At 34.7% G+C, this 13,961-nt stretch overlaps 1 protein-coding gene across 1 annotated transcript in view; it reads left to right on the top strand.

The window, feature by feature from the left end:
* The window catches only part of LOC109826729, a 28,787-nt gene continuing 17,254 nt past the window's right edge, over positions 2,429-13,961 (top strand). The window contains exons 1-4 of the mRNA XM_020393743.1: positions 2,429-2,440; positions 4,398-4,454; positions 4,569-4,634; positions 12,388-12,479. Coding sequence (XP_020249332.1) covers positions 2,429-2,440; positions 4,398-4,454; positions 4,569-4,634; positions 12,388-12,479 — 227 coding nt within the window. The remainder of the gene's footprint in view (positions 2,441-4,397; positions 4,455-4,568; positions 4,635-12,387; positions 12,480-13,961) is intronic.

The raw sequence follows: 13,961 nt of genomic DNA, 5'->3' as shown, positions 1-13,961 counted from the left end.
GAGCCCGTGCCTGCTTCTACAGTGCGTGGCGCTTGCGAATGCGCTCATCAAGCGTTGAACGATTCCGTTTGACACGGATCCATTCACTCGTTGGTGGCTTGGGGGAGCTGCCATTCATCGTTTGTTGAGGCTGTTTGCCTCTCCTGTTCTTCAGATCCGCGTTATAGCAGACTCCGTCAGTAGACTCTATCGCCTTTGCGAGTGGCCGCGCCACATCGGCGAGAACAGGGTTGACCTGGTTGGAGGTCGGTGGAACTTCACCCGATGCAACTTTGGCGTCAGTTGGGGTGAGAGCTTCGTTGGCATTTTGTACTTCTTTGTACCAACGAACTTTTCTCCTGGAGGAGAACTTCTTGGACTTGCGGGGGGAGGTGGATACGCAACTTTGGCGTCAGCTGGGGTGAGAGCTTCGTTGGCGTTCTGAACTTCTTCAAACTAACGAACTTTTCTCCTGGAGGAGAACTTCTTGGACTTGCGGGGGGAGGAGGATCCGGACGAGGATGACAGATACTCCTCGAACTTTTGCTGGTCGAATTCATACTCGACCTCCTCCTCGACCGGGATTGAGATCCGCGGCTGCGACGTGACGATCTCGGCAGCGAGATCGGTGGCTCCCACTGTGGTCGCCAGATTATTCGCGGGAAAAATCGTAGCTTTCATTAAAGTCATTGTACACTCTTTAGTAATTGTTTATCGATTACAAAGATCCGGTCTTTTTATAAGATCCGGTCTTTTTATAAGATCCGGTTACAACTAGATCAAAAGAAAAAAAGAAAAAGTTACAACTTTCCTTATTTGTCGAACGAATCACGAGCTCCTGTTTTGCGGTCACTCGCTTTTGTGGGTTCTTCGCCTGCGTCGGGGTTAATCCGTGGACCACCGCGCGATCTAGATCCGGTTGGATCTACACGTTATAGCGGGTGTTATCTCACGAAGGAAATAACAGCCGGGGGGTACTATTTCACCAAGAAAATAATAGCCTTCTCGGGATCAAAGGCCAAGCTTTGATCCGGAGAATAATCGTGTAGATCTCAGATCCGATCCCTCTCGAACTCCTGCCTTATTTGACGTGGACGATCGCAGAGAACCGGATCTGAAAGAGCAAGTCTTCAAAGCTTCAAATCTCCAAGGTTCAGATCTCCTTTCAGCAGAGCTTCACCTTCAAAAATTCCCACCTTTGACAAATGAGCCATAGGGGTCTATTTATAGGCAATTAAAAGCGGGTCTGGGCTCAGATCTGGGCCCAGATCCGCGCGTCGGAAGGAGGGGGGTGTCACGGTTTATTGGTTTATCCGAGCTTCGCCGTTGATCTGAACTCTGATTTGGTAGTAAATCCGCTTCGGTGATTGAGTTCAAATCCGTTCTACAGTTGGATGACTCGTTGACTCACCGAACCGTTAGCTTGATTCCGCACACGAATGGATGCATTCAATTGCTTGCGTGCAATTCGTTAGCCTCATCGCCTCGTTAATCCGCTTCGTTGCGTGTCACTTGGCTTCGATGTTGTGGACTAACGCTCGTGTTTAGATACGTCACCCGATGGTTCGTTGGTTTGTCGAATCACCGTGCCGAGTTGTGTTAAGGGACCCATAGGCAGTTTTATATGCCTACAACATCGTGTATGCTCGACATCGAGAACAGACCAATGTACCTCGGGGCAAGCTTTCCTAATCTACCAAAACATTGTACACCCTTCATTGGTGATACTTTTAACAAAATATAATTCCCAACCTGGAATTCTAATGGTTGTCGCCTCCAGTCTGTATAACTTTTCTGATGACTTTCCGCTGCAATAATACGCTCTCGAATGACTGCTACCTTTTTTGTAGTCTGTCTAATAAGCTCTGGTCCAAGCAATAGACTGTCTTCTGATTCTGCCCAACAAATAGGTGATCTGCGAGGACTCCCATATAATGCTTAATACGATGCCATGCCAATAGTCACTTGATAGCTATTATTATAGGCAAACTCAATCAATGGGATGTGGTCCTCCCAACTACCCTGAAAATCAATAACGAACATCCTCAACATATCCTCCAATATCTGGTTCACTCTCTCCGTCGTCCATTTGTCTACGGGTGAAATACATTAGAGTAAGATAACTGGCTATCGAAAGAGTTCTGGAAGCTTGTCCAAAAATGTGCTGACTTCGTCAACCAATCCATTATTACCCAAACTAAATCGTTCCCCTTCTTTGATCTCGACAATCCTACAATAAAGTCCATAAAAGTATCTGCCCATTTCCTCTCTGGAATAGGTAAAGGTTGTAGGATTCCTACTGGCCTCTGATGTTCTGCCTTCACTTGCTGGCAGGTGAAACACTTACCACATACTCTGCAATCTCACCATATATGCCACTCCACCAAAAGTATCTATTCAGGTCCTTGTACATTTTCGTTGTGCTTGGATGCACTATGTACCTAGTACGATGCGCCTCATTGTAAGTGGTGTGGCTATCTTTCAGAAGTTTTGAATGAACTTTCTGTAATAGCTGGCCAAACCCAAAAAGCTACGAATCTCTGTGACTGTCGGCGGCGGTTCCTAATAAAGTACGGTCATAACCCTAGCTGGATTCACTACAATGCCCTCTCAACCGATAACGTGGCTCGAAAATCTAACCTCAGATAGCCAAAACTCGCACTTACAAAATTTGGCATATAGCCGATGCACCCGCAAAATCTGTAATGCTAGTCGAAGATGCTGCTCGTGCTCTGCCTTCAATCTTGAATATATAAGGATGTTGTTGATAAATACTATCACAATTTGGTCCAAATATGGATGGAAAACCCGGTTCATCAAGTGCATAAATACCGCGGGTGTATTGGTCAGCCCAAACGGCATGATAAGAAACTCGAAGGACCCATAACGAGTCAAGAAGGAGGCCTTAGGAATATCTATCTCCCGAACCTGCAACTGATGATAGCCAGAACGAAGATCAATCTTTAAGAAGTGTTGCTCTCCCTACAGCTGGTCGAACAAGTCATCAATCCTCAGTAATGGATACCTGTTCTGGATAGTGATCTTGTTTAACTCCCGATAATCTATATAAAGACGCATACTGTCGTCCTTCTTCTTTACGAAAAGGACTAAAGCTACCCATAGAGAATAACTCCGGCGAATAAAACCCTGAGACAATATCTCGTGTAGCTGAGTCTGTAGCTCCCTCATCTTAGCAGATGTTATACGATAGGGAGCTCGAGATATCATTGATGTGCCAGGCTGCAACTCGATGCAGAACTCAACCTATCACATAAGAGGTAACCTCGGTATGTCCTAAAAGACATCCTGAAAATCCGAGACGACTCTAGTCTCACACAACTCAGTATTCCAATCTCTTAGCATCACCTCCTCAATATATGCTAAAAATAACTTCGCAAACTGGTTACCCTGTGAGGTCGCTACAATCAACTCAGACCCATCGGACGCTCGCAAACTGACTGTTTTTGCAAAACAATCGATGCTAACATGGTAGGATGATAACCAATCCATACCAAGAATGATGTTGAAATTCGACATCCACAAAACGATTAGACTACAATAAATTCAGACTCATCTAAGCTGATGAGACATCTCCTACAGACGCTCCCAAATAGAGATACCTCTCCTAAAGGAGTAGAAACGGATAGCGGTACACCTAAGGGATGTGAGACTAACTAAAGCATATTCGTAAAGACATAAGATATAAAAGAATGGGAAGCTCTGGAATCGAACAGGATCCAAGCTGGAAAAGAGTTCACTAAGAAAGTACCTTCTACTATAGCTCTGCTCGCACCGTGATCATGTGGTACGATTGCATAGACTCTACCTATGGCTGGCGACTGCTGAACTACTGGCGGTGGAAATACGAGACTATCTATCACTCAAGAATCTCTTGAATGACATGAATTTGGTCTACTGGCCCTTCAATTCTCAAAACGGTTAGCGGTGTCTCAATCATCTGCTACTGGCCGTAACAGCGACCCTACGACTGCTAACCCTAACCACTATTCTACTGCTGACCACGTCCTAGTCTCTGCTGCTGGTGTTGAAAATTCTTGTCCCGATGTTAGGGTCTTCTAAGTCTTACAAAAGGTTTCTTATCCTTGCCCTTGTCTCCAGACAGTCTTACTTCCATAATTAACTATCGGTATGTCTCCCTGCTCCAATCGGGCTAATTCTAGCTGCTTATCGTAGTAGTAGGTAAAGTCCTCCTATGAACTTGACATTCATTGTTTCGGCGTAAACTGAAGTCGGTGCTATCATTTGATGATTTCCTCTATGCTAAATACATCTAACTTCTATTTTGGTACTGAGTCGATGTTAAGAAATTTTCACATATTCCTTCCATTTATAGGCTACACATGTGTGCCCTGAAACTATGGTGCTCTCAGTGTCTAATATTTTTCCTATTTTTACAGAGTCAATCCTTCTGCTCTGCGGCTCTATCAATAGTTGGTTGTGGCAATGGTGAAATTGTTGGTATTACCTCTCCAATAGGTACGGTTGATACAACTGATGGTGGAACTACAAAAAGTGAAATCTGGCTCGTTACTCGCTCCTAGAGTGTGAGTCTCTGCTTCTGTAATCAGCTTACCAAGTCGATCAGATACTGTGGAGCCTACTGCAGCTCAGGCTCTGCTTACCCAGTTCCCAAGGTATAAGTTTTACCTCGACCACATCCTCGTCTTGATATTTATAATATCAAGAGGAGAGCTTAATTGGCATAGTAAATGAGGTCGCAAACACACACACACACACGCGCGCGCACACACACACACACACATACACACACACACACACACACACACACATATATATATATAACATATCATAATAAGTATTCACGCAAATACTTTTCAATCAAAGTAAGATAGTCATAAAAAAATTCATAATTTTCGAACATACGTGTATAACATCCTCACTCTTTCTAAGAATTCCTAGCGGACTCTATACATGAATCCTAAAAAACTCTATTCTAGCTCCACTACTTGACACAGGATGATTCTAAGGATATTGGAACTAGAGCTCTAATATCAACTGTGACGCCCCTGTTTTCACACATGGCTGCAGCCCAAGATGAACCCAGATATGTCAAACCTGCCATGCACCCACACTGTGTAACAACAAGTTTTACCAATCAGAGCAATATCCTCTAGTGGAATCAAAATAAAGTGCAGGTACAAAACAGGTAAAAGAAAGGAAATAACTACAATAGACATGATATAGAAAGAAGTATCTCATAAACAAATCATGTCTCAATGAACAATCTGGAATACATCTGATATCCAAAATGAATAAATATGTCTCGACAAGAAATAGCTAAAAATCGTACTAAGGCACACTGCCTTTACACTATGAAATAAACTCTAAGATCTGAACAAAAATATAAAACTCTAAGATTTGAACCCTATAGGAAATTGCTTTTTCTTTAGATGTGGAACTAATACTTGTAGGAACTCTAGAAATAAGGAAACCTTCATGTATATACCATATGTCTCAAATTATGAATCACTAATTATTGATCCCAACTAAGAAAATAAAGAAAACTAGTAAAAGAAAGTAAAGACATCAACATATCGTATTCATGATATCTTCCACTATCACTGGGAAGATAGAATGAATACCGGCACAAATCATGTGTACTTTCAAATGCAAAGTACTCTGGGTCATATATTTTAGCAGTGAGTGAAAAATATAACTAGCATCTGCCAATGACTCACGCTATCATTTAACTATCTCAATGCAACCCTGTACAAGATTTTGATACTTAGTATTATCATGTGTAACAAACTACCCTGTAGGTAATCTAATCAGTGTACACGGCTCATTAGTCTCACGCGATTTCAGTACGTAATATGAGCGCGGAACGACCTACCATATAGGTATCCTAGAAGTACGACTCACAAGCCTCATCGCACACTCGTGCGGATGGACTTCTAGATAAAGCATCCAAACCCGACTCAATGGCCTGTACAAATAGAATATTGATGCACTACCCCCGTAGTACTGAACTAAGCTCATCAACAATATCCAGAAGGTGTGTATAATATGTACTAAACTCTTTCTCAAAGTAATCGGGTCAAAACCTATCATAATTCATTTTAGCATACTCATGTGTGTGCTACTACACTATTCGTGAATTTATGTATAAAGAAGTGCGACTAGAAACCCGCAAACATATCTCAAACAGATGCAAAATAAAAATTCAGGCAACATCCTTAGTAGTCGACTACTAGGCTTAGTAGTCGACTACACGGAGTCCATCCAAACTTTTAAATAATATATATCAGTATCAGTAGTCGACTATTAAGAACAATAGTCGACTACTCTACAAACACACAATTTTTATTATACTCAAGTAGGCAAGAGTAGCCGACTACTAAGCTTAGTAGTCGACTACTCTGTCAAGACACGCATTCTTTCGTGCACAAACAGTACTTATGTCAATTGTACATATCATGACATTAAAATGAGATTTTATATTTATCATACATAACAAGAATTATCTGAATCATCAAATTAAATTATTATATCTTTCAAATTAGGGTTTAACATCCGAATTAAATAATTTCTTCAATTATCTCATATATAAACAAAGTGATTATCAACACATGATAAAAACTACTCATGGACAGAGGTAAAATTCATTTAAACATATTTATTTTACTTAGATATCTTAAACCTAGGGTTTAAGCATGATTAATTAACATGAAAACTCAAAAAAACCTTCACGTAATATATCAATTATTTCAAATCAGCATATCTGTAGTTTTCTGCAGAACATATCATTAGTAAATTGAGCATATCTTTCTCTAGACAAACTCATTTTAAGAATAGTTTTCTGTTTTGGAAACTAGATCCATATAGCTATCATTTGAAACTAGTTTGGTTCAGTTTGGAGTTTATATGATATCTCAAATTTCTGGTTAAAGTTTACACACGTGCAGCAGTTTCAGCAGAATATATCATTAGTAAATTGAGTATATCTTTCTCTATAAAAACTCTTTCTTAGAATGATTTTCCATTTTATAAAACAAGTTCATATAGCTTTCATTTGACACTAGTTTTGTTTAGTTTGGAGTTTATATGATATCTCAAATTTTTAGTTAAATGTTATACACGTGTAGTAATTTTCTACAATCTATGATGAAAACAAAAACTAAACCTCTTTATAATTCAATTAGATAACAAATTAGGGTTAACACACAAGTTAAACATAATTATCAAGTTTTTTAAAAAATGAAAATTTAATCACGCCTAATGATCATGATCACGTTATTATCATAAACAATTAGGAAAAGTTAATGATCTAGCATTGGGTTAAGATTTATCATCAAAAATCTCATCTTTTTCATATTTGGTTAAGCCTTAAGCATGAAAACATTGATTAAATACTTTTATAATCATTAAACACTGTGGGGATGGGTTTGGATGCAGATGATCTTGCCTTATCACGTGTGCAAGCCTCTGAAACTGATGTGAAACGACTCCTCGTCGCCAAACGTCATAGATCTCGCCTTTTCCTTGCTTCTCCCCTTACAAGACGCTCCCAAAATCTTAAATTTAGGGATAGGGTTTGAGAGAGAGGAAGAGGGGCTTCTAGGGTTTGAAACTCTGATGAAAAGATGATAATTTTTGTGAAAACACATGTATGTATGTATGTATGTATATATATATATATATATATATATAAAACTCGTTTGACCCGAACCAGGAAACCTAGTCTAACTAGGAAAATAATCTTCTGTATTTTGGCTGTAACTTTCTCATCCGACCTCGGAATAAGGTGAGTTAAGATTTGTTGGAAAGATATTGAAGAGACCTACAACGTTTGTATTTTGATATTTTCTAGATTAAATTTGTATCAGTGTGTAAAATATATAAACTCTTAACTGGTAGTTTTTCCAGATTTCTCTTCATGCATGTTTTGTGTATTTGCACTCATATATTCATAAATATACATTGAATTGATCTCAAATCAATTCCTATCATACTCAAACATCAAAATATATTATATTTTCACTATATAACATATATGCATATCAATTAATCACCTTTTCACCATATTCACAAATATATTATATTTTCACCATATTAAAAAATAATCACTTTTTCATAATATATCAATTATTATAAATCAGCATATATGCATGTTTTGTGCATTTGCACTACACGCTTGTGAATCAAACCCACGCGTAAAAGACATGAAACCACGTGCAAAGGAATAAATACATCACAAACAAAAAAGTTTCAGTCGACTGCCCTTAGGGCATGAGTCGACCGACAATAACTGTGCACAGAGTGCACTGGAAGATAGTCTCCATCAGTCGGCTGGTCTTCACCAACCGGTCGACCGATCTACAAATTTATAGGTTCTGCATTTATTCTCAGTTTCTGTGTTTTGTAATTTTGTTCAAAATCCTTTCTTCTATTAACATAATGCGTAGAACAAGATTCAAACTTTCGTAACTAATTAACAATGGTTAACTTAACATGCTACAACCTCTTGAATTAAACTAATTAGGGTTTAACATCCTATTTAACCCAAAATTTCCCAATTAAAGAATATATTACCAACATGATTAGCAAAAGTATATTTAATCTAATCATGAACAATCATAAATTTATTTAAACAAGATCGCATCCCTAGTTATCACATACTTAGGGTTTAAACACTTTTATTAACTAAAACCTCATTTAAAATGATTAAACTAGGGTTTTAAACCATGTTAAAACATAATTAACAAATTAAAAACAACCCCTAATGATCATGATTATCAAAACTATTAAAACAGCGATTAAAACTACAGATCTCTACATTGATTTAAGATTTAAACATAAAAAAAACTAGATTTTTATCACATCAGATTAATCTATACTACTTATAAAAGAGAATACTCATGTTAAAACTTTTGGTTTCCCTTTTTACCCTCTTAATTTTTTATCTCTCACAATTATACCAATATTTATAAAACTAATGGTCCATAACCTCTCATTAACTATGCACCTCTTCATTTTCTCAAATTATTTGGTCATTCATTAGAATATATTAATAATTTAGAATGATAATAAAATTCGTAAATATATGATAATTTATTATAAATAATTAGTAATTATATAAAATAGTAAAAGGAATTCATTTAATAAATTAGTTCACATAATATAATTATTAATAATATTATAAATAGGAGTTATTTCTTTATGTTGCAAAGAATATTACCTTGTTCTTAATATCATCTTAGTAATAAAAATTTGGATGTTATAAATTAAAAATATTTTTATTTTGTAAAATTAATTTATATATTATTAAGATCCATGAAATTTATGAGACATATACTTTTCTCTTCTTTTCCCCAAAATATTTGGTCACTCGCTAGAACATATTAATAATTTATAATGATAATAAAGTTAATAAATATATTATAATTCATTATAAAATAATTATTAATTGAAATGAATTAGTAAAATTATTTATTTAATAAAATATTGTACATATTTATAGTTATTAATAATATCATAAATAGGGGTTGTTTCTTTATATTGTAAGGAATATCACCCTTTTCAATATTATAATATCATCTTATCTTAGTAATAAAAATTAGACATTATGAATTTAAAATATTTTTATTTTGAAAAGTTACTTTATATAAAAATATTGGATTTTTGAAATCTACGAGTCATTCACTTTTTGTTGGAAAGTAAATATCTCATAAACTTTAAAGATCCAATACTTTTATATAAAGTACTTTTCCTAAGTAATAGTATTTTTAATTTATGTCATACAAATTTTTATTACTAACATGATATTAATTATCGAGCAAGGTAATATTCTTTACAACATAAAGTCATATAATATTAAAAACTATCGTCATTATTTAATAAATATTGTAATAAAATAAGTCTGTAACATAATTATTTAATAATATAAAGGGTTTAATTATATCAATAGTGTTACTTAAACTAATGATTATATTATTATTTAATAATTATACTCCTAAATAAATTGTTTAATAATATAGTAATAAGCTAATTTAAATAACTATTAAATGTATGTTAATAATAGTATAAGTATTGATTATAGTATAACTTTTTTTAATCATAGTGCAATTAAATAACTTTGTAAAATGTTTATGTATAATTTATTAAATAATCTATGCTACATATAAAAGAGGATTCAAGTGTTAAAACTTTTGAATTCCTTTTTTGCCTCTCTGATTTTGATATTTTCCAATCTTATCTTTAATTAATTGCACAAAAAGTCTCAATCCTCATTCAATACATATAAATAACATGCTCAATATAATAAATAAAAATATTATAGTAAATGTAGGACATATGGATAATTGATATGATACATATGTCAAATTAATAATACTACATGTTTCAATTGCAAATAATGTGTCAACTTAAAATGCCATTAGTGCATGCATTATGCATACTTGAATCATGAGTTACATTTAAATTGTAGTCTTTATTTTAGGAGCAGCTAGTGTTATACCCGCGCCATGCTGCAGAAATATTTAAAAAATTAGTCTACTTCCATATTTTTTGAGTTGGATAGACTTTACTTTATTTGCTCTAAATGCTCGAGCAATATGTGAAAAATTAAAGATGCTAAAAAAATAAAAATAATTGAAACATAATTGGACATATCTAAATAAATCCCACAAAGTTATCATTCTCCCTTTAAAAGAGGGAGTACTAGAAAAACTTTCTTTACCCCAAAATACCCTTCTTCTTTCATTAATTTAACAAAGTTATCCTTTCTTTATTTAATTTATTAAGAAGAATGATTCATGAAGAAATATGTATTTAATTATTAAATTAATTGTACACAATTGTTAGTTATAGGGTGGATTAAATGTGACCATTTATCTTCTCTTATATATACTAATGTACCATCTTTTCTTATTAAATTGCCCGGTTGCAATCATAATTAGAGATTAATGTTAAAATAGAAGGTTAACTGTTCATAAAAGAGGGAGTACTAGAAAAACTTTCTCTACCCCAAAATACCCTTCATCTTTCATTAATTTAACAAAGTTATCCTTTCTTTATTTAATTTTATTAAGAAGAATGATTCATGAAGAAATATGTATTTAATTATTAAATTAATTGTACACAATTGTTGGTTATAGGGTGGATTAAATGTGACCATTTATCTTCTCTTATATATACTAATGTACCATCTTTTCTTATTAAATTGCCCGGTTGTAATCATAATTAGATTATCTTCTCTTATATATACTAATGTACCATCTTTTCTTATTAAATTGCCCGGTTGTAATCATAATTAGGGATTAATGTTAAAATAGAAGGTTGACTGTTCATAATAGCTAGCAATCAGTTCTTTCACTGCACATAGCTCCCCCTCTCATTTTTTTGTCACCGCTTCAAATTCTTTTTCCGCAACGAGCTTTCCTTTCTTTCTTCTTTTTTTTATTTATTCCGCCGCTTTAATTCCTCTTCCAAATAAAAATCATTTCTAACCTTACAACTTCTGTTCAAAATATTAACATAAATCTCATTTCCTTTTTCTATAATAAAACTATGTTCGAAGCCATTGTAGACAGTCATATTTCTTGAGAAGAAGCACCCCGACATCAACCCGATTTGAAAGCTGTGATAAGGTAATTGACCACCTCCTATTTCATTTGATCTTAAATTTTTTGTTGTTCATTAGATATGTTTTGATTCAATTGTAATAATTTAGTTTTCTTAAACTCTTTAAGTTTTGATTACTCATAATTTGATTTGTATGATGATTGAAATTTTAATGTGAATCCAACATTTTTACTTAATTGAGATTCTCTATTGTTTGATGCATGCTTCCGACTTTCTCTCTCAAAGAGCATTCAAAAGGTGAGTTCTGTTTCGCTCCTTCCCTTTCCATTCCTCTTCTTGCTAAAATTCTTTTTGCTATAGTTTCATTGTTGACTGCGATTCATTTCTTGATTGTAGCAAGCGTTGAACCTATGCTGAAGTTGCTTTACACGGGTGGAAATAACACCTCTAGACCAAGTATAACACAAGATTACATTGAAAAAGCTGTCATCTTGTCATGATTCAATTGATTTGTAGTGCCTACAGTGGAGTGAGGTTTTGATTTTTTGCCTAATATATTTTCTTTCTTCACTTTTTAGGTGAAATGAAGATTTTTTTTTCATGGAGTATAAATGTATTATTATTGGTTTCAAGTTTATTATATGAACGCCAAGGGGAGAAATGTTCAGGGATCTATGTTTTTACTCAAGTATAAATGTACTATTGTTGGCTTTCAAGTGTATTATTTGGCTTTCAAGGTGGATTTTTTTTCCCTGTTATGTTTCTTGGTAATGTGATAGTACTTTAATTGACTAGAACATATTTGTACATTTATTGAACATTATTGATATTTCCTATAAATAGGGTCACAGTAGGGATTCAAGTGGCAATACTTATGTTTGGGAGAGACTATGGTTAACATTGCTGGCTGAAATGGATGGCCTAGAGCTGGCAAAGTAAACCTCATCTCATTTATTTTCTTAATTAGGGAGCAATAAAATTGTTAATTATGAACTGTCTTTGACCAATTTTGTTCTAAAGATCCCGTTGATATGTAGGGAATTATTGTATTGGTTGTTGCACATCATCCACAGGCATTCAAGCGTCTTAGACACTTTCATTTGGTATGTATTCATCTTACATGGTCACATGCTAATAGTTGAATTAATGTTAACTAAAAGTATGACTTATGCAATTTAGCCTTTTAGTTCAAAAGTTTCAAAATGTTCTTGGTTTATTTGCTTTCATCAAAGTAGGATCAAATTTTTTAACAGGTGCCTATAGGCACTCATTAGGTAACGAGAGAGATAGAAAAAAGAATAGCAAGTGAGTCTCCCCTTGATTTCCTCTAATTTCTCTCATTACCTCCTCTCTCTCTCTCTCTCTCTCTCTCATGGTTCTTTATGAATATGCCCCCTATTTACAACACAATAAAGTGTGCACTCCATCCATTTAATTTCCTAAAATCAATTATCTCTTTCCAAATTTGAAAGTGTTACTTGTAGATATACACCATATATTATCAGTAAATTGCGGATGGACCCCTTGTAGACTATTGTTGTAGTAGGAATTCTAGCGATACTCGTGCAATGTGAGTGTTGCTATCACTTGCATCATTAGGTCGTCACGTGTGGTAAAACCCAACCTAACCCTATTAGAAAACTAAACCCCACCCCACCTTTTTACTTTAGGGTGAATGTCCGAAGACAATCCATAAAGGCGAATGTCCTTAGACTTTTTTTCTGCAAGTTGACCTTCTAATGAAAACTAATTTTGACTCTTTTACCTTCAAAAACAAGCATTTTTTTATTTTTTATTTTTCTTTGGATAATTAGATATTTAGATGGTAAAAGAGTCAAAAATTTACTATAGGAGATTTATTTGCGATTAGACAATAGTACAAGGGATCTAACTACAATTAAATCAATTAAAACATTAGCATGCTTAATCTATAAAATTATTGATGTCTAGACTATACAAATAATTTGTATTTTCAACAAAAAACCTATGATGATATACATTTTCTTCATTATGTCTTAGGTGTTGTACATTGCCACCACCAAACAAAGAAGAACGTTGTGAAATTCTATCCACACAAAAAAAATAAGTTTGAGGGAAGATGTGGAGCTTATGCAAGTAGCAAAGTGCATCGAACTCTTCACAGGTGTAGATCGATAAGGTTTATGTACTAAAGCAGACATGCTTGCTCTCAGAGAAGAGATAACTTCAGGTATTATCTTTGATCGTCACTTTCAAGCTGCTCAAGATTCATTGAGACTCTCATTAACAAATTCTCAAATAGATAAATACTCCTCGAAAATGTTCCATCGATGAGATCATCATTAGGATATAGAATTGGATTCATCAGATATTGTTGGACCCTAGAGGGGGGGTGATTAGGGTCTTATGCTAATCTAATCCGATTTTATGCCAATTAA

This window comes from Asparagus officinalis, chromosome 10 (genome assembly GCF_001876935.1).
Source record: "Asparagus officinalis chromosome 10, Aspof.V1, whole genome shotgun sequence".
NCBI lineage: Eukaryota > Viridiplantae > Streptophyta > Magnoliopsida > Asparagales > Asparagaceae > Asparagus > Asparagus officinalis.
The sequence above is the reverse complement of the archived record's forward strand: the minus strand, read 5'-3'. Positions and strand labels throughout refer to the sequence as shown.